The sequence below is a fragment of the Mus caroli genome, unplaced genomic scaffold (genome assembly GCF_978045245.1).
Source record: "Mus caroli unplaced genomic scaffold, Mus_caroli_1 scaffold_18, whole genome shotgun sequence".
Classification (NCBI taxonomy): Eukaryota; Metazoa; Chordata; class Mammalia; order Rodentia; family Muridae; genus Mus; species Mus caroli.
In genome coordinates this window covers 39,097,503-39,120,494 of record NW_028227273.1, presented here as the reverse complement: position 1 = coordinate 39,120,494, position 22,992 = coordinate 39,097,503, and the positions used below count along the sequence as shown (strand labels likewise).

Here is a 22,992-nt window from a genome sequence, read left to right as displayed (position 1 = left end):
ACAGGACCAAGGGTCTCTCCTCCCATTGATGACCCACTAGGCCATCCTCAGATACATATGCAGCTAGAGCCATAAGTCTCTCTGTATGTTTTCTTTGATTGGTGGTTTAGTCCCTGGGAGCTCTGGGGATACTGGTTAGTTCATATATTATTGTTCCTCCTAGGGGGCTGCAAACCCCTTCAAACCCTTGGATACTTTCTCTAGCTTCTTCACTGGGGACTCTGTGCTCTGTCCAATGGATGACTGTGAGCATCCACTTCTGTATTAGTCAGGCACTGGAAGAGCCTCTCGGGAGACAGCTATATCAGGTTCCTGTCAGCAAGCTCTTGTTGGCATCTGCAATAGTGTCTGGGTTTTGGTGGTTGTTTATGGGATGGCTCCCCAGGTGGAGCAGTTTATGGATGGTCATGCCTTCAGTCTCTGCTCTGAACTTTGTCTCTGTAACTTCTTCCATAGGTATTTTGTTCCCCCTTCTAAGAAGGATCCAAGTGCCCACACTTTGGTCTTCTTTCTTGAGTTTCATGTGTTTTCCAAATTGTGTCTTGGGTATTCTGAGCTTCTGTCCTAATATCCACTTATCAGTGAGTGCATATCATGTGTGTTCTTTTGTGATTGGGTTACCTCACTTAGGATGATATCCTCCAGATCCATCCATTTGTCTAAGAATTTCATGAATTCATTGTTTTTAATAGCTGAGTAGTACTCCATTGTGTAAATGTACCATATTTTCTGTATCCATTCCTCTATTAAGGGACATCTGGGTTCTTTCCAGCTTCTTGTTATTATAAATGAGGCTGCTATGAACATAGTGGAGCATATGTCCTTATTACAGGTTGGAGCATCTTCTGGGTATATGCCCAGGAGTGGTATTGCTGGATCTTCCGTTAGAACTATTGGACTCACAATTTTTTTGCTGGACACTGGCCCAGAGTTTTAGAGGAGAGCCGAGTGTTGGGCCCCAGTATCCACCAAGAATTGGGTGGGTTTCCCCTTTCACTTTCAAGGTAACCTGGGCTTGGGGAGGGGGTTCAAACCCCATCCTCCCTAGTCACTGTCTTCTCCAGAGCTAACACCGTCACTATTTGGGGGCACTTTTCTCAAGGCCTGGAATTTCCTGACCCCAGCTTCTGTTTGTTGGGGCACTCTCAGGCCCAGTGGCCCCTCTCCTTGAAGTATATGCACTGGTCATTTTCAAGGTGTTTACTGTCTCTCTTTGGTTGGAATCTCTCTTCTCTGTTTTCACTAACTACTGTATCAAAGTTTCTCTGTAAATTCCTTTCTTTTGTTCATCTCCCTTTCATCTTCTTCCTTTCTCTTTCTCTGATCTTTCTCCTCCTCTGTCTCCCTGTTATGGTAGACTTTCTCAGCGACCAACACTAAATCCCCCAACAACATATCCTGTATACCCTCTAGCCTCTGAAGTTAAGCTCTTTCCTGTAATCTCTACTATCTCTGTTGTGGTAAATTTCCTCCCAAATATGCCCCCAGCAATGAAAACACAACAAAGTTAATATGATTACATGCTGTGCACCTAGATTGGGCAGATTTACCACTACACTACCATCTTCCACATCTATGAGACCCCTTAGAACTTACAATTTCTCCAGGCCATGTGGTTCTGCTCCGCTTTTCTCCTCCTTCCTCCTCCTCTACGTCCTCTCCCTCTTCCACTTTCTCCTTCTCTCCCTCTCCTTCTGCTTCACTTTCTCTTTTACCTGCCCAATCATCAGCTCTCCTTTATTTTACAAATTAAGGTGGGAAGCAGGTTTACAGGGAATCACCTGAGTGCTGACTCATTCCTTGTTCAAAGCCACTCACAGGAGAGTAGAATTGACATCAAATATAATTAGCCCAGGGCTATCCACAACAGCCTCTAGCCTCTGAAGCTTTTTCCCCAATATCTCTACTAGCCTGGTCTATAAAATACATAGTCATAGTAGCTTTGTGCTCCTCGCTGCTGGGGTCATAGGGTGTGCATTAGTGGAATGCCTCCATGAGCTGCTCTAGAAAGGCTGCAGGCGACTCATCTAACCCTGTCTAACCTCATATACCTTGGTCAAATTTTTGGGCCACTAGGCAACTGCCTTGAGACCTGCCAACAGAGCCTGGTGGTAGACCTTAAGGTGCTCCTTACCTTTGGCTGAATTAAAGTCCCTATCAGGTCAGGTTAAAGGGAATCCTACGTCAATGACTGCTGGGTTTTCCAAGCCAAACCCTGTGTCCAAGGGCACATTCTTTTGGGCCTCAGTGAGGATGTTTTCTCTCTCCTCAGTGGTGAAGAGGACCCTCATAAGCTGTTGTATGTTATCCCAGGGGCTGATGGGTAAGCAGGACAGTCTCAGATTAATCCAACCCTTGGTATTATCTGAGAAAGCTGAGGCTTCCAATTGTATAGGTCAGCAGATGAGAACGGCCAATCAGCATAGCCTGATTTCTCTCATCTATGGGCCCATAGTCTTGAAAAGGGGAGGGCCACTGTCGTATCGGGTGAAGTGGCCCTTTTGCTCCATGTCCCCATGGCTGGTCCTGATTCCAAGGGTCCCTCCCCACCCTCCCCCTTTGATGGGACCAGAGGAAGGGGAGGGTAAAGGGACGCTGGACGAGGGCTCAAGGGAGATCCTTGAGGAGGGGCAGTGGGAACCCGGACCATGGTAGGGGGTAAGGGAGTGGAGGGTCCATCAGTAACAGATCCACTGTAGAAGGGACAGAGAGACAAAAACTTATGAGTAGGCGCCTGTTGCCATTTCTGAGCTCCGACTTTGTCCCCTCTGAGCAGTCTAGTTGATGGTTGCTAGGGGTATCTCCTTGAATCCTGGTACGAGCTCCCAAATGTAAAACCTTGACCCTCAGTCAGTGGTACTTACTTTGAAACGCCCCCAAGTGAGACACCAAGAGGTTTATTTTCTGGCTTGTCGGGGTTGACCTTCAATTAGTCCCTCAAGGCTTGTGACTAGAAGGCAACTGCCATACAACTTTCTGAATAAAATAAAAAACAACAATAACGAAAGAAACTTCAGTGTTGAACTAATAAACTATGCAAACAGTTCTTGGGCCTGGCATAAAAAACTGAGATGGAAAAAAACATGATAAATTGCACACCATAGGTTTGTTTGTTTGTTTTTTTTTAATGTATTTACTTTGTATCTTCCTTGTATACTCACTTTGGACCCTTTGTTCTCTCATTGATGCACTTACAATGTTTTGTTTTATACAAAGTGACAGAAGAGATCAGAGATGTTATTATGAATATTTTTCATTAATTAATTTATTCAATTTACATCTTAATCACAGCTACCTAACTCCTCTCCTCTAATTTCTATCTACTCTCACATTCACCTCTCTATTTTCCTCTTCCCTTTATTGTAATAGAACAGTAGGCTCTCCAATGTATACCAACTTGCCCTGGCACATTAAGTTGCAGCAGGAATAAGTGCACCCTCTTCCACTGAGGCCAGACAAAGCAACTCCACTAGGGAGAAAGCATCTAGCTTTAAAGGAATTCACAGGAAGACTAAGTTACATGTCTATTATGTACATGTGGGGTTTCTAGGTCCATCTGAGGCATGCTCTTTGGTTGGTTGTTCATTGGCACAGGTTAGTTTTCTCTGTAGGTCTTCTTGTGGTTTCCTTGAAACCTCTGATTCCTTCAATCCTTCCCTACACTCTTCAACAAGATTCCTCAAGCTCTTTCTCATTTTATGGCTGTGGTCTTTGCATCTGTTTTCCTCATCTGTTAGATGAAGGCTCTCAAAGACAGTTATGCTAAGGTTCTGTCTGCAAGCATTGCAGAGTATCATTGTTTCAGGGATTGGCTCTGTTCCAATGGATGGGTCTCAATTTTAGCCAGTGATTAGTTTATCTATTATTCAATCGATGCTCCATCTTGATCCTGGTACATACTGTAGTAAGGGAAAATTATGATTTTGTGGGTAGGTTTGCATCCCCCTTTGTATCCTAGAAGCCATGTCTGGCTATAGGGCTTGGCCAATTGTCTCAGCTAGGATTAACCTATAACCTCTGAGGAGTTCTCCTGAACCAACTCTCCAGATTGTCCCAAAGATGACCCCCCCCAACAATTTCTTTTCTCTTTTTCCCAGCTTCATCTCCCCCTCTTCCCATACCTAATCACTGCCCCTGTTTTCCTTCTCCACATACTCTCTCACCCAATTTCTTGTCTCCAACAATTTCAGACATCAGGCTTCTCCCCTCAGAATGAGATTCAACCATTTTTCAGGTTCTCCCTCCCCTTTGTTGGGCATTTTAGCTAATCTTATCCCTGTTGTATCCTGGGAGCCTTTTGCTTTCCCGACATCTGAGACTTACTGGTGCCTATCCCCAGTTCCCCATCCCACATTTCCACACGATTTTGTTTAAATTCCTGAGCCTCTGTATATCGTCCCTGTCTTCTCTCATACCTGATCCTGCCCCCCTTTTTTGCATCTCCCCCTCCTTTCTTATTCCCAAGTTCTCTAACCCTCTACTTCCCATGAGGATTTTGTTCCCCTTTCTAAGAAGAACTGAAGTATACACATTTTGGTCTTCCTTCTTGAGCTTCATATGGTTTGTAAATTATATCTTGGATATTCTGAGCTTTAGGGCTAATATCCACTTATCAATGAATGCATACCATGTGTGCTCTTTTGTGACCAGGTTACTTTATTCAGGATGATACTTTCTTGGTCCATCCATTTGCCTAAGGATTTCATAAAATCATTGTTTCTAATAGCTGAGTAGTAGTCCACTGTATAAATGTATCACATTTTCTGTATCCATTTCTCTATTGAAGGACATCTGGGTTCTTTCCATCTTAAGACTATTAAAAATGAGACTGCTAGGTACATAGTGGAGCATGTGTCCTTGTTATACGTTAGAACATCTTTTGGGTATATGCCCAGTAGTGCTATAGCTAGGTCCTCAGGTAATACTATTTCCAATTTTCTGAGGAACCACCATACTGATTTTGAGAGTAGTTATACCAGCTTGCCATCCACCAACAATGGATAAGTGTTCTACTTTCTCCACATCCTTGTCAGCATCTGCTGTAACCTGAGTTTTTTATCTTAGTCATTCTGACTGGTGTGATGTAGAATCTCAGGGGTGTTTGATTTGCATTTCCCTAATGACTAAGGATGTTGAACATTTCTTTAGGTGCTTCTTGACCATTTGAGTTTCCTCAATTGAGAATTCTTTGTTTAGCTCTCTCCCCCATTTTTAATAGGGGTATTTGATTCTCTGGAATCTTACTTCTTGAATTCTTTCTATACATTGAATATTAGCCCTCTATCAGATGTAGGATTCATAAAGATCTTTCCTCAATCTGTTGGTTGCCATTTTGTCCTATTGACAGTGTCCTTTGCCTTACAGAAGTTTTGAAATTTTATGAGGTCCCATTTCTCAATGGTTGATCTTAGAACATAAGCCATTAGTGTTCTGTTCAGGAAATTTTCCCCTGTGCCCATGTGTTTGAGGCTTTGCCCCACTTTCTCTTCTATTAGATTCAGTGTATCTGGTTTTATGTGGAGTTCCTTGATCCAATTGGACTTGAGTTTGTACAAGGAAATAAAAATGGATCAATGATGCAACTTCATGGATATAGCTTCTTAACAAACTGGATGCCTAAAAAAATAATTAACAGTTAAAGACAATACATAGATAGTTCTCAGCATGTTTTGAATCATATCTTCCAATTTCAATATAATATGACTATTAAATATATAGAAACTCCAAAATCTAAAATAAATAAGAATGGATTGATGTGCATTCTTCTACATGTTGACCACCGGTTAAACCAGCACCATTTGTTGAAAATGCTGTCTTTTTTCCACTTTATGGTTTTAGCTACTCATCCTGAGTAAGGTAACCCAATTACAAAAGAACTCACATGATATGTACTCACTGATAAGTGGATATTAGCCCAGATACTTAGAATACCCAAGATATAAGATACAATTTGTGAAACACATGAAACTCAAGAAGAATGAAGACCAAAGTGTGGATACTTTGCCCCTTCTTAGAATTGGGAACAAAACACCCATGGAAGGAGTTACAGAGACAAAGTTTGGAGCTGAGATGAAAGGATGGACCATCTAGAGACTGCCATATCAGGGGATCCATCCCATAATCAGCCTCCAAACGCTGACACCATTGCATACACTAGCAAGATTTTGCTGAAAGGACCCTGTTATAGCTGTCTCTTGTGAGACTATGCCAGGGCCTAGCAAACACAGAAGTGGATGCTCACAGTCAGCTATTGGATGGATCACAGGGTCCCCAATGGAGGAGCTAGAGAAAGTACCCAAGGAGCTAAAGGGATCTGCAACCCTATAGGTGGAACAACAATATGAACTAACCAGTACCCCCTGGAGCTCGTGTCTCTAGCTGCATATGTATCAGAAGATGGCCTAGTCGGCCATCAGTGAAAATAGAGGCCCATTGGTTGTGCAAACTTTATATGCCTCAGTACAGGGGAACGCCAGGGCCAAGAAGTGGGAGTGGGTGGGGAGGGGAGTGGGGATGGAGGGTATGGAGGACTTTTGGTATAGCACTGGAAATGTAAATGAAAATACCTAATAAAAAATTCAACTTAAAAAAAAAGGATCAAATGACCATAGGTGTATGGGCTCAGTTGTGGATTTTTAATTCCATTCCATTGATCTACCTGCCTGTCAGTGTACCAATACCATGCAGTTTTTATCACTATTGCTCTGTATTACAGCTTGAAGTCAGAGATGGTGATTTTCCCAGAAGCTTTTTTATTGTTGAGAATAGTTTTTGCTATTCTGGGTTTTTGTTATTCCAAATGAATTTGCAAATTACTCTTTCTAACTCTATGAAGAATTGTATGGGAATTTTGAGAGGAATTGCATTGAATCTGTAGATTGCTTTTGGCAAGATGGCCATTTTTACTATATTGATCCTGCCAATTCATGAGCATGGGAGATTTTTCCATCTTCTGAGATCTTCAATTTCTTTCTTCATGGACTTGAAGTTCTTGTCATACAGATCTTTCACTTGGCCAGGCAGTGGTGATGCACACCTTTAACCCCAGCACTTGGGAGGCAGAGATAGGCGGATTTCTGAGTCCGAGGCCAGCCTGGTTTACAGAGTGAGTTCCAGGACAGCCAGAGCTATATAGAGAAACCCTGTCTCGAAAAACCAAACTAAACCAAACCAAACCAAAGCAAAACAAAACAAAACAAAACAAAACAAAACAAAACAAAACAAAACAAAACAAAAACAGATCTTTCACTTGCTTGGTTAGTGTCACACCAAGGTATTTTATGTTATTTGTGACTACTGTGAAGTGTGTTACTTCCCTAATATCTTTCTCAGCCTTTTCATTCTTTGAGTAGAGTAAGGCTACTGATTTAAGTTTATTTTCTATCCAGCCACTTAGCTGAAGTTGTCTAAGAGCTTTAGGAGTTCTCTGGTGGAATTTTTGGGGTCACTTAAGTATACTATCATATCACCTGCAAATAGTGATATTTTGACTTCTTCCTTTCAAATTTATATCCCTTTGACCTCTGTTTGTTGTCTAATTGCTCTGGCTAGGATTTCAAGTACTATATTGAATAGGTAGTGAGAGAGTGGGCAGATTTGTCTAGTCCTTATTTTAGTGGAATTGCTTCAAGTTTCTCTCCATTAAGTTTGATGTTGGCTACTGGTTTGCTGTATATTGCTTTTACTATATTTAGGTATGGGCCTTGAATTCCTGATCTTTCCAAGACATTTACATGAAGGGGTGTTAAATTTTGTCAAATGCTTTCTCAGCATCTAATGAGATGATCATATAGATTTTTTATTCTTTGAGTTTGTTTATATAGTGGATTACATTGATGGATTTCTGTATATTGGATCATCCATGTATCCCTGGGATGAAGCCTACTTGATCATGGTGAATGATTGTTTTGATGTGTTCTTGGATTCAGTTTGTGAGAATTTTATTGATTATTTTTGAATCAATATTCATAAGAGAAATTGGACAGAAGTTCTCTTTCTTTGTAGTCTAATCCTTTTTTTATGGCTCGTAGTTTTTATATATGGCCCAGTGTTTTGAGCAGACATAGAAAATGTAATATCTCAATTAAACTCATTGGTTCACCACAGTAGACTATGTAAAATCATTTCTTTGAATTGTTATTAAGAGTCTTGTCCAACTTTGCTGTCTGTGGATACAATAAGAAATAAATATCATGACCAAAAGCAACTTGGAGAGGAAAAAGGTTTTGGCATTTTATAATATATCCCATGATAAAAAGAATTTGGAAGAATAACTTAAAGCATGAAATACATCAGAGTCCATGAAGAGTGATGTTTATTAGCTTGCTTTCCATGGCTTTCTCTGCCTGCTTTCTTATATAGCCCTGGACTAACTACCCAGAGGTGACACTGCTCAAAGTGCCCAGGCCCTCTCACATTCATCACTAATCAAGCAAACGTCCCACAGTGTTGGCATACAGGCCAATATGATAGAGAAAGTCTTCAGTAAAGATTCCCTTTTCCAAGCAATGTCAGATTTGTGTTGAGATGACAATAAATCCATGAGTTTACTTCTTTCTGGGAATAATAAAAACAGAAACAATCAAAAAAGTCACCCAATATTTGCATTCTCTGTGCATTGTGCTTTTCTTCATATAGTGCTTGCATTTATAATAATACCCATGGTGGGTTTAGGGGTCAGAGCTGGTAAAGGGGGCCGTTGAAAATAGAACAGAGATTGTGAGTGTGGCTTCTGTGTGAAAACCCGGGAGGTACAGTGGCGTTTACTGGTAGGCTCACAGGTACAATATTATGTATGTTTCACTCTTCAGTATCTTCACGCTCCACACAAGACAAAATGAAAGTGGTAGCACACTAATATTTATAGCTATAAAAGTTGTATTTATAGGGTGGACAAAGCCTATACAACTCCTTAGCAGAGCTAGACCTCTAAAGACCCCAACCAGAATATTTCCTTCTCTTTCTCTTTCAGTTCCTGGCATGCTGCTTATCTGGTCAATATTACAAATGATGAATATTTCAGGTGAGTCTCTTCATGGTTAAAGCCAGGGGAAAAGATAGTGGGGTATGAAATACTGCTCCCTGTAAGGGAAATGTTCACTGTTAAGTATGAAATTATTTATGAATTTTATATTTTTAATACCTTAAGTAACATTGCCCTATTTTTAGTATCTTCATCCTCACCATTATTATTTACATAACTTAGCTGAGAAATTACACATGTGATCCCATTTGGTGCTTAAGATATCACCATGAAGAATAAAGAAGACAAAATTCACACATGGTTTTTGATTTCCCCAAAAAGGAATTGGGTCCAAGTCACAGGAATGGCAGATGCTTCCTCTGGACTTTCCTCCTGCCTGTATCATTGATGATATGGTGATGCATACTTCAAACTCAGGTCATCATACTTACACCTCAAACTTACATAAAAACATACATACATTTATAAATAATGCATCTCTGCAGCTCTTGAAGCTGAGTGTATGTATACATACACATAGAGAGAGAGAGAGAGAGAGAGAGAGAGAGAGAGAGAGAGAGAGAGAGAGAGAGAGATTCTGTCAGTCATTGACTTAATGAGCCATTCTTTATGAATAGGCACTACTAACTTGTCCTCTAGTAATTAATGATGGTTTGGCCAGAAAAAAAATCTCCCAGAAAAGGAGGTCTCATAAGGTCTCCCAATTGAAATTTGACCATTTTTAAAAATAGATATTTATGGTAAAATGTATACAGAAAGTCCTTCTGAACATCTATATTCAACATTGGAGTAGTTATAAAATGATATGATTCAAAGGGCATGAAAAAATGCATCAGTGAATTTTGTGTTTCTTGCAGCTTCCTGTCCTGAGTGCAATGAAAATGCCAGCTGCTTCAACAGCACCCACTGTGTCTGTAAAGAAGGATTCTGGATGGGCTCTGAGAATAGAAGAATTATTGAGCCCCATGAGAAATGTCAAGGTAAAGTAGTCTATCTTCATATGTTTTCTGTTGTTGTGATTAATACCATGAGTAATCTGGGGAGGAAATGGTCCCTTTCATCCTACACTTCAAGGTAAAATTCTATTACAGAGGAAATATAGGGAATGGACTCATGGTAAAAACAAAACAAAACAAACAAAAAAACAAACACCAAAAACCAAAACAACAACAAGAAACTGGAGAAAGAGAATGAACCAGAGACCATGGAGAAGTTTCACTTACTTGCTATCTCTTCATGGTTATTTCAAAATAGTGATTTGAAGGAGAATGAGCTACATAGGGTCATATATTTAACTGCTTGGCTATAAGTTGGTGTAATTGTTTAGGAAGGATTAGAAGGTCTGGACTTGTTGAAAGACTTATAACCATAGGTGGACCTTGACATTTTAAAAATCCATGCCACTCTCAATTAGATACTTCTTTACTTTCTGCCTGTAAATCAGGTAATATATAATATCTCAAATACTGCCCCATCACAGTTCATAAAAATATGTTGTCCTTCTTCATGCCATAATAAACCCCCAACTAAATGCCTTCTTTTATAGATGTTATTTATTGCAGTGTCTCTTCACAACAATAAAACAGTCTTATGACAGCATTTTTTTCTTCAATTAAGGTCCTGATTTTAAAATGTCCCTTCCTTGTGCCAAGTAGAGAAAGAAAAAAAAAAACTAAATAACAAAAAGGTTTAGTTCAATCATTACAGAGAATCCTTACACCGCCTAATCAAACATTGATATGTCATGTAGATCTCAAAGATCTATATAAGAATCACTGACAAGGTTACAAGGTAAAGGTGTTGACCAAATGCATTTGTGTTATATTCTTTGGGGAGACAGGGAGTTTGTGGTTCTTTAGCTCAAGGAATCTTTGATTTGTAGGCCCCTTTATTAGTTTCGTGTATTTTGTGACAAAATACCCTGAAACAAGCAACTTAGGAGAGCAAATGATTTTTGTGGCTCACGATACAGGATTACATTCTATTACTGTAGGAAATCATGGTGGCTGACATTTTAAGTATATATTTACATCTGGAATCCTGAATAGAGACAGAACGTATGAATGTATGTGAGATATGAGGCGTTTCTGTCCTCCCTCAGTCTTGGATCCAAATCAAGAAATTGTCTTTTCACATTCAGGGTGGGAAGACATTACAAATCAATTAATTCATTAAAAGGAATTCCTCACAAGCATGCTTCCAAGCCAACTGATCAATCCAGAATATTTCTTATTGAAACTCCCTTTCTAGGCCATCCGATGTTCTGTCATGTTTAAAACTGATAATCACAAATTTATTCCAAATGGCATCTATATTCAAACCAAAAATGCAATCACCATACAGTACCTTCTCTTAAACTTCATCTCTGGTCTTTCACATAGAAAAATGGATGTTGAGAGGATTGATCCTATTATTAGGGTAAATATCAGGAACCCAAGAGAACCTGCTGAGATTTTCAGTTTCTTGTGTTCTGAAACAGTTATTTGGACCAGAGGCATATGTACAGTGAGATAAAGGGAAGGGAATGAATTTTTTTTTGTTTTTGTTTTTGTTGTTGTTGTTTGGATATTTTCTTTATTTACATTTCAAATGGTATCCCCTTTCCTGGTTTCCCTCCTTCCTGGAAACCCCCTATCCCACCCTCCCTCTCCTGCTCCTATGAGGGTGTTCCCATAGGTACCATGAGGTACTGAGAAGAAGTATATTCTTTTGTTTTAGGGTGAAATGTTCTACAGATATCTGTTAAATCCATTTGGTTCATAACTTCTGTTAGTTTTATTGTGTCACTGTTGAGTTATTGTTTAAATGATCTGTCCATTCAAGAGAATGGGGTGTTGAAGTCTCCCACTATTATTGTGTGAGCTTCAGTGTGTGATTTGAGCTTTAGTAATATTTCTTTTACAAATATGGGTGCCTTTACATTTGGGGCATAGATGTACAGAATTGAGAGTACATCTTTCTGGATTTTTCCTTTGATGTGTATGAAGTGTCCATCTCCATTGTTTTTGATAGCTTTTTGTTGAACTTTTATTGGACATTAGAATGGCTACTCCAGCTTGTTTCTTGGGACCATTTGCTTGGAAATTTTTTCCAGCCTTTTACTTTGAGGTACTAACTCTATTTGTCACTGAGGTGTATTTCTTGCATGCAGCAAAATGCTGTGTCCTGTTTACATATCCACTCTGTTAGTCTAAGTCTTTTTTATTGGGGAACTGATTCCATTTATGTTAAGTGATATTAAGAACCAATGATTGTTGCATCCTGTTATTTTTGTTGTTAGAGGTGTAATCATGTTTGTGTGGCTAACTTTTGGGGGGGGGTTGTTGTGAGAAGATTAAGTATTTGTTTTTTCTTGGGTGTAGTTTTCATCCTTGTGTTGGAGTTTTCGTTCTATTATCCTCTGTAGGGCTGGATTAGTAGAAATATATTATTTAAATTTGGTTTTGTTGTGAAATATCTTAGTTACTCCATCTATGACAACTGAGAATTTTGCTGGGTATATTAGCCTGGGCTGGCATTTTTTTTTCTCTTAGGGTCTGTATGACAACTGCCCAAGATCTTCAGGCTTTTAGAGTGTCTGTTGAGAATCTGGTGTAATTATGATAGTTCTGCCTCCATGTGTTACTTGACCTTTCCCTTACTGCTTTTAATATTCTTTTAGTTGTGCATTTGGTATTTGGATTATTAAATGATGGGAAGAACTTTTTGGTCCAATATATTTGATGCTCTGTAGGCTTCTTGTACTTTTATCAGCATCTCCTTCTTTAGATTAGGGATCATTTCTTCTATAGTTTTGTTGAAGATGTTTACTGGCCCTTTTAGTTGTGAATCTTAGCTGTCTTCTATACCTCTTATTCTTAGGTTTGTTTTTTTTTTTTTTTCATTGTGTGCTAAATTTCTTCAATGTTTTAAGTCAGGATCTTTTTGGTTGTTTTTTTTTCTTTCTTTCTTTGACTGTTTTGTTAATGTCTTGTATGGTATCATGTATGTCTGCGAGCCTCTCTTCTATCTCTTGTATTCTGTTGGTATTGCTTGAATCTGAGAATGCTGCTCTCTTTCCTAGGTTTTCCATCTCCGTGGTTGTCTCCCTTGGTGATTTCTTTATTGTTTCTATTTCTGTTTTTAGATACTGAATGGTGTTATTCAATCCTTCACCTATTTCATTGTGTTTTCCTGTATTTTTAAGATATTTACGTGTTTCCTTTTTAAGGGCTTCTACTTGTTTACCTGTGTTCTCCTATATGTCTTTAAGGGAGTTATTTATGTCCTTGTTAAGGTCCTCTATCATCTACATGAGATGGGAGTTTATATTAGGATCTTGCTTTTCAGGTATATCGGGGTATCCAGGGCTTGCTGTGGTGTGAGAAGTAGGTTCTGATGTTGCCAAGTAGCAGTAGTTTCTGCTTGCCTCTTGCCTTCTGATTATCTCTAGTGTTAACTGTCCTTGCTATCTCTGATTGAAGCCTGCCCCTCCTGTAAGACTGGTTATTTTGGCCTCTTGGGTTCCAGCTGTCTCTGGATAGGGGAGAGTGTCTGCACACCCTGGTCTGTCTGCAGAACCTGGCTGTGTCAGAACTTCTTGGAGTCAAGCTGTCTCTCTGTGTGGACAGCATGAAGGGACTGGAGCACAGGACATGCTTCTGAGTAAAGATGCAACCTGGAAGGAAAGTGTGTCTCTGGCTGGGTGCATGGAGAAGTTCCTTTCTCTGGACCTCAGGGAGGGTTCCAGTTAGGCCAAGTATTGTGACAGGGGTTGGGACCTCATCTGTGATCCTGGCTGTGTCAGAACTCTTGAGGTCAAGCTGTCTCTGGGTACAGGCATGTTAAGGGGTTTGCAGACCACAGGATCCACTCCTTGATGCAGTTGAGAACTAGAAGGAATATGTGCCTAGCTGGGCAGGACTTCCTGAATCCCCTGTGATCCTGAGTGTTAGTCAATTATTTTAAGTTTAGCTGTGTGTCAATTATCAGGAAAAGGACAGAAAACAGTCATAGTCTTCACAAAAGCATAAATCAAGTGGCATCTAGCCCAGGTGTTAATAGAGAAAGTATCCTCTGGGACCCCTTGTAACCCAACCTTCCAATGCCATCATTATTACCTGAAAAATATGGTATTTTGAGATTCTACAATAACCGTTAATAAGTCTCTGATTATAGGATTAACCTGGTTTCTGGTACAGATTTCCAAATTTTTCTACATTCTTCAAAGAGACCTCATAGTTGGGTTGACTATATTAATGGCTCCACTTCTTAGTACCAGCTTCATTTCCTATTTTATGCTAGGTACATATGTGTTTGCCTGCATGCATATCTATATCACATATTAATGCAGTGAGCATGGAGGCTAGAAGTCATCAGATCCACTGGAACTGGTACTAAAACTGGTGGTGAGCTGCCATGTGGATTCTACAAATTGTACCTAGGTGTCTTAGTCAGGGTTTCTATTCCTGCACAAACATCATGACCAAGAAACAAGTTGGGGAGGAAAGGGTTTATTCGGCTTACACTTCCATACTGCTGTTCATCACCAAGGAAGTCAGGACTGGAACTCAAGCAGGTCAGGAAGCAGGAGCTGATGCAGAGACCATGGAGGGATGTTCCTTACTGGCTTGCTTCCCCTGGCTTGCTCAGACTGCTCTCTTATAGAACCAAGACTACCAGCCCAGAGATGGTCCCACCCACAAGGGGCCTTTCCCCTTGATCACTAATTGAGAAAATGCCTTACAGTTGGATCTCATGGAGGCATTTCCTCAACTGAAGCTCCTTTCTCTGTGATAACTCCAGCTGTGTCAAGTTGACACAAAACTAGCCAGTACACTAGGTCTTCTACAAGAGCAGATACTGCTCTTAAACACTGATCCATCTCTTTGGCCCCACAAATTCTGTATTAGTTATACATTTGATGTTGGTATAAATGACATAACCTAAAGCAAGTCAAAGAAGAATATGTTTGAGCTTGTGGTTCCAGGGACAAAGTTCATAATTATGGAATACCATTGTATGAGGCAGTCAGAGATGATATATCATATCTCACCTATACACAGGCATTAGAAGCATGAAGAAGGTGGTATAACAAGGTTAGAAACACTCAAAAGTTGCTCCTAGCTATGTCCGCCCTCCAATAGCATTCTTATTACCATAAACAAAGAGATAATATTTGAATATCTAAGCTCACAGAGAATATTTATTATTCAAACAACTACTGTTTCCTTTATTTTGGGGGGTGGGGGTTATTTTTAAAAGTGGTCATTTTATTTATTTACATTTCAAATGTTATACCCCTTCCTGGTTTCCTCTCTGAAATCCCCCATAAATTATTGCTACCATACCAAAAACAGAATTTACCTAAAAATACATTTCTCAGCTTTTTTTCTATTCCACTATTCAATCTTTTTCTTCATTCATCATCATCATCATTATTCTGAGTATTTTATAGGATATTTCAGTGTCTATTAGACTGCTGCCTACCTCATAATCCTTCAAGATATTATTTTACAACACACATGCAGTGTTTTTATTGATATTTGTGATAATTATTCTTCACTATCAACTTGAATGAATTTGGAGTAACACCTGTGAACATGTCTGTGAGGATCTTTGAGGATCTTTGAATGGAAATGACATAACTCCACAGACTTTAATTCCAGACTAAATAAAAAGGCAACAAAGAATAAAAACAGCTTAATGCCAGTATTCATCTTTTTCTGCAGGCTGCTTGCTTATGGAATATGAACAAATACCTCATACTCATGTGAACAAATCTTCCTGTTATCAAGGATTGCTTCCTAACCATACATTAAAAGTCAAAATTAACTATTTCTTCCTTAAGTAGCTCTAGATACATACTAAAGTGCTTGGAGACTTTATATATTAAAGGAAAATATGATCTTTATCATATTAGTTTAGCCTAACAAAGAACAAAGAATATTGATAGGTAAATTTACAAATAAGTCTGGCAGTAGAGGCTTTATAGTTAAAAGAAAGACATACCACTCTATGAAAACAAAAACAAAATTTCTCTTGATTTGCAGATATTAATGAGTGTCTACTGAAAGAATCAGTATGCAAGGATGTGTCATACTGCAGAAATAAAATTGGGACTTACATATGCAGCTGTGTAGTAAAATATCCTTTATTCAACTGGGTAGCTGGCATTATTAATATTGATCACCCTGATTGTTATGGTAAGTCTATCCATTTTTTTTAATTACGCAAAAGGAGGTGGGTTAGTAGAGCTTGTGACAGCTACAACACTGCTAGCCAGAATCCTAGAGTTATTTTTGTATTTTCATACCCCATTCACTTGTTCCTGTTCTGTTATAATGCAATCACATTTAATCTCTAGGGCCAAATAACTGCTTCCAAACTTCTAAATCTTCCAAATCTGTGTGTGTCCAATGAAATTCTCTACCCTTGATCCCTTTATAGAAGTTTATAGAACTTTTATCTTGCACCGATGCCATATTCGGTTCCTATGCCAGCTGTCTTCAGAATAAGCCCAATCATGTCATGCTAATATTCTCAAGGCTTTCATCACATCTGTCTTAGTTCTACAGTAATGACAGATCAGCTTCTTAAGATCCAGAATACATTTTATTGCTTGAGTCATGTAGAATACCACACATTAAATGATGCTGCATCAAGGAAAAGTGCTTCCATTTACCAATTGGTTTGAGTGTACAATTTAAAAAAAAAAAAAAAAAAACTTTTTTTCATGTAATAAATTTTGATATTTTCCTTCTACTCACTCCTTCCAGCTCATCTCTTTTCTACCTACTTAACTTCAATTTCCCTTCCCCCATCTCTCTCTTTCTCCAAAACTAATAAAACAGATCAAAATCCAACAAGACAAATAGTATCACAATAAAAACTGAAACAAAAATCTCTCACAAATGAAATTATGTCATTCTATTGTGTTGTCCAAACATACATAGACAGGGTTCCTGCACTAGAGAATAGTTGTTACATTCATTGTCACTCCAATGGAAAAAAATATCTTCCATTTTCTGGCATGTATCATTTCTCTACACCTTCTTAGTTAGGGTTAGGAATTGATATCTATGACCCCATCTTAGGGCTGGTTATCTTCACAGCAAGAATTGAATTTTGGCCTGAGTATACTAAAATGTGTCATATATAAATAGGAATAAAAACAGAATTTACTATGCTGAGTAAGCATTGCTAAATAACACATTATCTAAGAATTCACTAGAATAAAGCAAGGAAAAGCATATTTTTGCACAATTCTCTGATTAGCGTCTAGAATTGGGTTAGCTGAGCTATCAGCATCTGAGATTTTTGTATTCAACCAAGATCATTATCAAATTTATAGTTCCACTGTACCTTGTATTGAGGCAAGACCTTCTACATACTCACTCACAGCTGCTGACAGGATAGTTTGATGTTTGTTAGGGTTTTAATGTCTTTGTTTTATGGACAGTATTAATAGGTATTCATGGAATTTATGAGTGTCCTCCACCACAACCCCAATATTGATATTTAAGCATGCTACAACAAGGCTTGGTTTATTTTCATAAAGGCATTCTTTCCAGGCTAGAATACTGTAATCTAGTATGATTGGTTTTTTGTTAGCAAGTATGTGTCTTTATATACCTCTTAGTTGTAAGCATGTACTGAAATAGAATTTTGATTGAATTGTTGAATTCTATGGTGTGATTCTTCCTGTGGAAATGAACAAACATCTATTTGCCTAAGATACAGCATCAGTGGCAGATGAGAGAAATGACATTACCCATGTAGCTTAGTAAATGAATAAGGGGACAGGCATCATACATAGGCAGTCATAGCACTAAAACATCCAATCCAACATGAATGGCAACTCAAAAAACATACATCACTGGAGCTATTTAATGAATTTTAGGCACTGGAATGACCAGAGACTTTTCTCTCTCTAGAAGTTATTACTGCTGATGGAGCCTATGAGAGGAGTCTTGTGAATCTTTTAAGTTTCATGAAATTTTTGAGACTGCTGTTGCTTACCCCTGAGTCTTAGAAAACCCTCATCCAGAAAGGAACATTTCAGTTATGAGAAAATAGCTATAAACCCTCATTCTTCCCATTCTTCCACAATGTTGTCTCAGCCTACTGTTGGATAATATTGATAGTATTGTGAGTGTCAGATGACTGCCACAGCAAGAAGAATTTACTCTGTGGAGATAGCACAATTATGAGTCTTTGCATTATATTTCCACTTTTAATAAGGAAATTTTCCTCAATTACTAACATTTTGGGAGCAACTTGACTGGCCAATGCAGTAAATTAACAGTATAAAGTCAGTGGACTCCATGGGACCTTTGACTTCAGTCATTGGCATGCAATACCAGATGTGAGCTCCACCTTATGAAATCAACCTTAATTTCCAGTAGTCAGTTATACACATAACAGCCATGTCATGTAGTAACATAGCATGCAAGATTATAATCAAGAAAAAAATGGATGACAACTTTGCTGCCACAGACAACACTTTATATCTCACCATTTTCAAATCTACAAAGGAGGATATTCTAGTCTGTCTCAACTTGATTTCTCCATGCCCAACTTTGGTGTCATTAGCAATATGGCTTTGTCTTCACATTCTGCCATCCAACTCAGAGTACTGGGAATAGAATTTATGATTTCTGAGGATTAGGTGTTTCTATAGCAAATAATTTCTAGGGAGCTTTCCCATCTCTGGCACAAGGATTTTCGATCAATGTTATTTTCTACTCACAATAAGTCTTTGGGGGGGTTGTTTTACAAGTTTGTAAGATACTCAAGAGTACTAATGTTACATAATGAAACATTTTAAATGTTTTACACTGGGTCACAGATGCCTACCAATTTCTTTCCAATTAAATTCTAGTTGTTTATGAAAAAGGAACCATTATTAAGGCCCATCATACTATGAGTGATTTCATACATTCTATAAGTTATTTCATCAAAATGGCAATGTCAGTATGGCACCATGCAAGGAAACATTATTCTTTGTTGTCATCCATTGCCTACAAATATCTTTTATGTGCCTCTGCTTGCTATCACTTATCTGCTACATTGCTGTGCATCTCCACTCATCAGCCTTGTGATGCTCAGCTCCCTTAAAGCTGTGCTTTGTACTGGCAAAGGGTTCTAAGTTCCAAATGCTCTCACCCAAAACTATGGTTCTTGACTCTATACTAGGTACACCTGTCTTATCAAATGGCCCCAGGCTGAGTAAACATTTTTCTACTACCTGTGAATTATATAAAAAGCACATAGGGAAAGATTCCTTCTTCAAATGAAACTTAACCTTTCTTTTCCTGAACTGCTACTTGGCCTTTTAGAGCATCTAGAAGCTTATTAGCTTAACAGTTGGCTTTCTGTAATTTCCTCTCTAGAAACTCTACCTTGACATCAAACTTGCTACATTTGCCACCCAGTATCCTTACACTTCTGTTTGATTGCTTTGCCTTTTTAGTTCTACTATTGATTACTTTAACATCTTAAAAGATAATTTGTAAGTCACAGCATATCGCTCACATCACCTAAAACTTCTTTACTTCATAAATGATTCAAGTTATCGTGCAGCTCAGCAAAGCCATTAAAGGGCCATGTCAGACCCAAGCCACATGATCAATCAACATCTTTCTGAAATTTGTGAGTAATGTCTTAAAAGATGCAATTAAAAGGATATTAAATGCTACCTCTTTAATGCCCAGTTTCCTCAACAATGCCTGCCCTTTTAGTATCTTTCAATCAATATGTTAATGAAAACTTACATGCTGATAGATCTTACCAATATATTTTATGTGACATCCCATCAGAAATTTTCTTCAGAATGTTGAGATTATGTTGGCCCCACAAGGACTTTGCTACAAGGACTTTGCCACAAGGACTAATAGTAAATAATACTAATAACTTCTTAGTTTTTATAGCATTCAGACTGATCATGTCCATTAGTCTGTCTTATCACCTAATTAGCATGATTATAAAAAGAAGGTTTGAAATATGTTTGTTTAAAAGTTTTACTCAATTCATGTCAGATGCAGAATGATCTCTGATTATCATTGTTTCTAGTTTCTCATATGCAGCTGTTCATAAAAGTGCTGACTGCATACGAATTGTGGATTTCTCCTTTGTTTTTCTATTGGAAATCAGAGCTAATGCAGTCTAATTTCATTTTAGCTAACTATCTTCCAGTCATCACCTTATTTTTTCTGAGTTCCAAGGTTTTACATCTAAGAAACGGCCACTTGCAAGCTCTTTCTCAGTGTTATTCCATATCTATCTGGCCATGTTCTTTCTGGGAAGTCACCTGAACTCAATCACATATCTCACTGCATACAACAAAGGCTACAAAAGTGATGACTCAGACTGTTCAAGGTCTCCTCTAATATGTGCTAATTTTAGGTATTATAATGTATTTTACCCCATCAGCACATTGGTGGGCATTTCTTCACTGGATTGAATGACTCCAATCAAGTGGGAACTGCTCAGATATACCAAATAGAAGATGGCCACACTGTGGTTCTAGCTATGGAAACTCCACTCTGCAGCAACTTATACTTTGGTATTATTCTACCTTCTATCAAAAAGAGAATAATACCACAAGAAAAGCAAGAAAGCATATCATGCCATACTATATGAGGAAAGGTATCATGTTGGGATTGTCTTTGCAGAAATCCATCCTCAGAAATAGCAGCCACAAATTGGATGGATCTAGAAAATATCATCTTGAGTGAGGTAACTCAATCACAAAAGAACACACATGTTATGCACTCACTGATAAGTGGATATTAGCCCAGAAGCTCAGAATACCCAAGTTAGATTCACAGACCATTTAAGGTTCAAGAAGAAGGAAGACCAAAGTGAGGATACTTCTGTTCTTCTTAGAAGGGGGAACATAATACCCATGGGAGGAAATACAGAGGTAAAGTATGGAGCAGAGACTGAAGGAAAGGCCATCCAGAGACTTCCCCATCTGGAGATCCATCCCATATACAGTCACCAAACCCAGACACTACTGTGGATGCCAACAAATGCTTGCAGGAAGGAGTCTGATATAGCTGTCTCCTGAGAGGCTATGCCAGTGCCTGACAAATACTGAGGTGGATGGTCTCAGCCAACCATTGGACTGAGCACAGGGTCCCCAATTGAGGAGCTAGAGAAGAGACCCGAGGGGCTAAAGGGGCTGCAGCCCCATAAGAGGAACAATAATATGAACCAACCAGTACCCTCAGAGCTCCCAGGGACTAAACCACCAACCAAAGAATACACATTGGAGGGACCCATGGCTCCAGCCACATATGTAGCAGAGGATGACCCTGTTGGTCATCAAATGGAGGAGAAGCCCTTGGTCCAGTGTAGAGGAATGGCAGGACCAGGAAGTGAGAGTGAGTGGGTTGGTGATCAGAGAGAAGAAGGAGGGGGTAGAGGGGTTTCAGAGGGGACACCAGGAAAGGGGATAACATTTGAAATGTAAATAAAGAAAATATATAATTAAAAAAGAAATACTAGCCACTGTTGTGTACCCCAAATGTCTATCACAGGAGCCACACAACTGTTCCTTTTCAAATCATTTTTTGATTAAGTTAGTATCATTTGACAGTTACTGGATCATACGAATAAGTTTCCTAGCTACTGTAGATACAACACTGTTGATTAAAAAGACAATTCTACTCATGTCTAACTAACTAAGCCAGTGAGTTTAGTGGAGTTACTTACAACAGTATCTTTGAGAGGTCACTAATAACAGCATGGGTTCTTCAAGACAAATATATCAAAAAGCCCACACAGCATATGTTTCAACATTCTGTAGACATAGAGCTCCTTAAACATTTTTTAGGCAGCTCAGTGAATCTAACTACAGCTTTCCTATACAGCAATGGTTACTGCTTACATAACCAAGGGAAGGATGCATAGAAATCTTGTAAGTTTAAGGAGAATCTTGAGCCTTTTGAGTTTGTTTACTTACTAAGTTTCAATGGACCTTCTCCAGCAGGGAATATTTCAGTTCCGAGGAGATAGCTGCAGATCAACAGTACCACTTACCATCTAAATCTTAATATATTAAAAGCATGACTTAGAACACATATAACAAATATCAAGAGAGTAGGAGTCCTTGAAAATTAAAAAGGGTTTAGTGAGAGGTAGGGAGAGAAAATTGTATAAGCAAAAGTAGCAGGATATATTAACAAAGACTATATATATATATGTATCATAAAAAAGAAATAACTTAAAATTCCAGTTTAGAGTACATATTCATCATTTTAAAATGTTTTTACACTTATTTGGGGGAATTTATTTTGAAAACACATTGTTGAGAACTTATTTTGAGAACACATTATTAACATTTTTCTCTCTCCTAACTTCTCTTAGATCCTTTCTTCTTCTTACCCATGCAATTGTATGCTCTTTTTTTCTCTTAAAAAAAATAACAAAACAATTCAAGCAAGCAGCATCAAAAATAAAATAATAAAATGGATGGGCTGTAAAGCAATCAGAAAATGATCAAACTTGAAGGTGATTGGAAAACAAATATAAACCAGATGTGGTCTCCCCATATATGATGTAAATCTGACTTTTTCCAGTGAACAAGAGCAAGAATACGGGATCAAAACCATATACTTTGGTGAGTGGAACAATGTCTTTGATTGGGAATCATCTAGACGGTCTTTGATGGGTCGTTCTCTACTTAAGCACTACACCAGCTCACTCTGGTTATTATGCGAGAGTATTTCTTATCCCCAGTCTATTTCCTCTTCTGCTCTGTGTAAATGTGTGAATGGCAAGTTTTGTTGCCATGAGAATTAGCTACAATACTATGCCACAAAAACTGGGGAAATTTAGGGTGGATGCCTAGGGTATCTTCAGCTGTCATCAAAGACTGTCACTAAATGTCAAAATGCATCACTCATTCCATAGCATAGTGACTAACATTGTTGGCTTTTGGAACAAGCCAACAAAACTTCCGCAGATTCATTCTTCCTTGAGTTCTAATAATAATCTATATAATTGCAAATATTTGTTTGATA

General features: G+C 38.5%; 1 protein-coding gene across 1 annotated transcript in view; it reads left to right on the top strand.

Moving 5' to 3' along the window:
• Positions 1–22,992, top strand: part of Adgre3 (adhesion G protein-coupled receptor E3) — a 108,532-nt gene that overhangs the window by 19,292 nt on the left and 66,248 nt on the right. The window contains exons 3-6 of the mRNA XM_021149445.2: positions 8,972–9,022; positions 9,841–9,963; positions 16,015–16,167; positions 22,549–22,589. Coding sequence (XP_021005104.1) covers positions 8,972–9,022; positions 9,841–9,963; positions 16,015–16,167; positions 22,549–22,589 — 368 coding nt within the window. The remainder of the gene's footprint in view (positions 1–8,971; positions 9,023–9,840; positions 9,964–16,014; positions 16,168–22,548; positions 22,590–22,992) is intronic.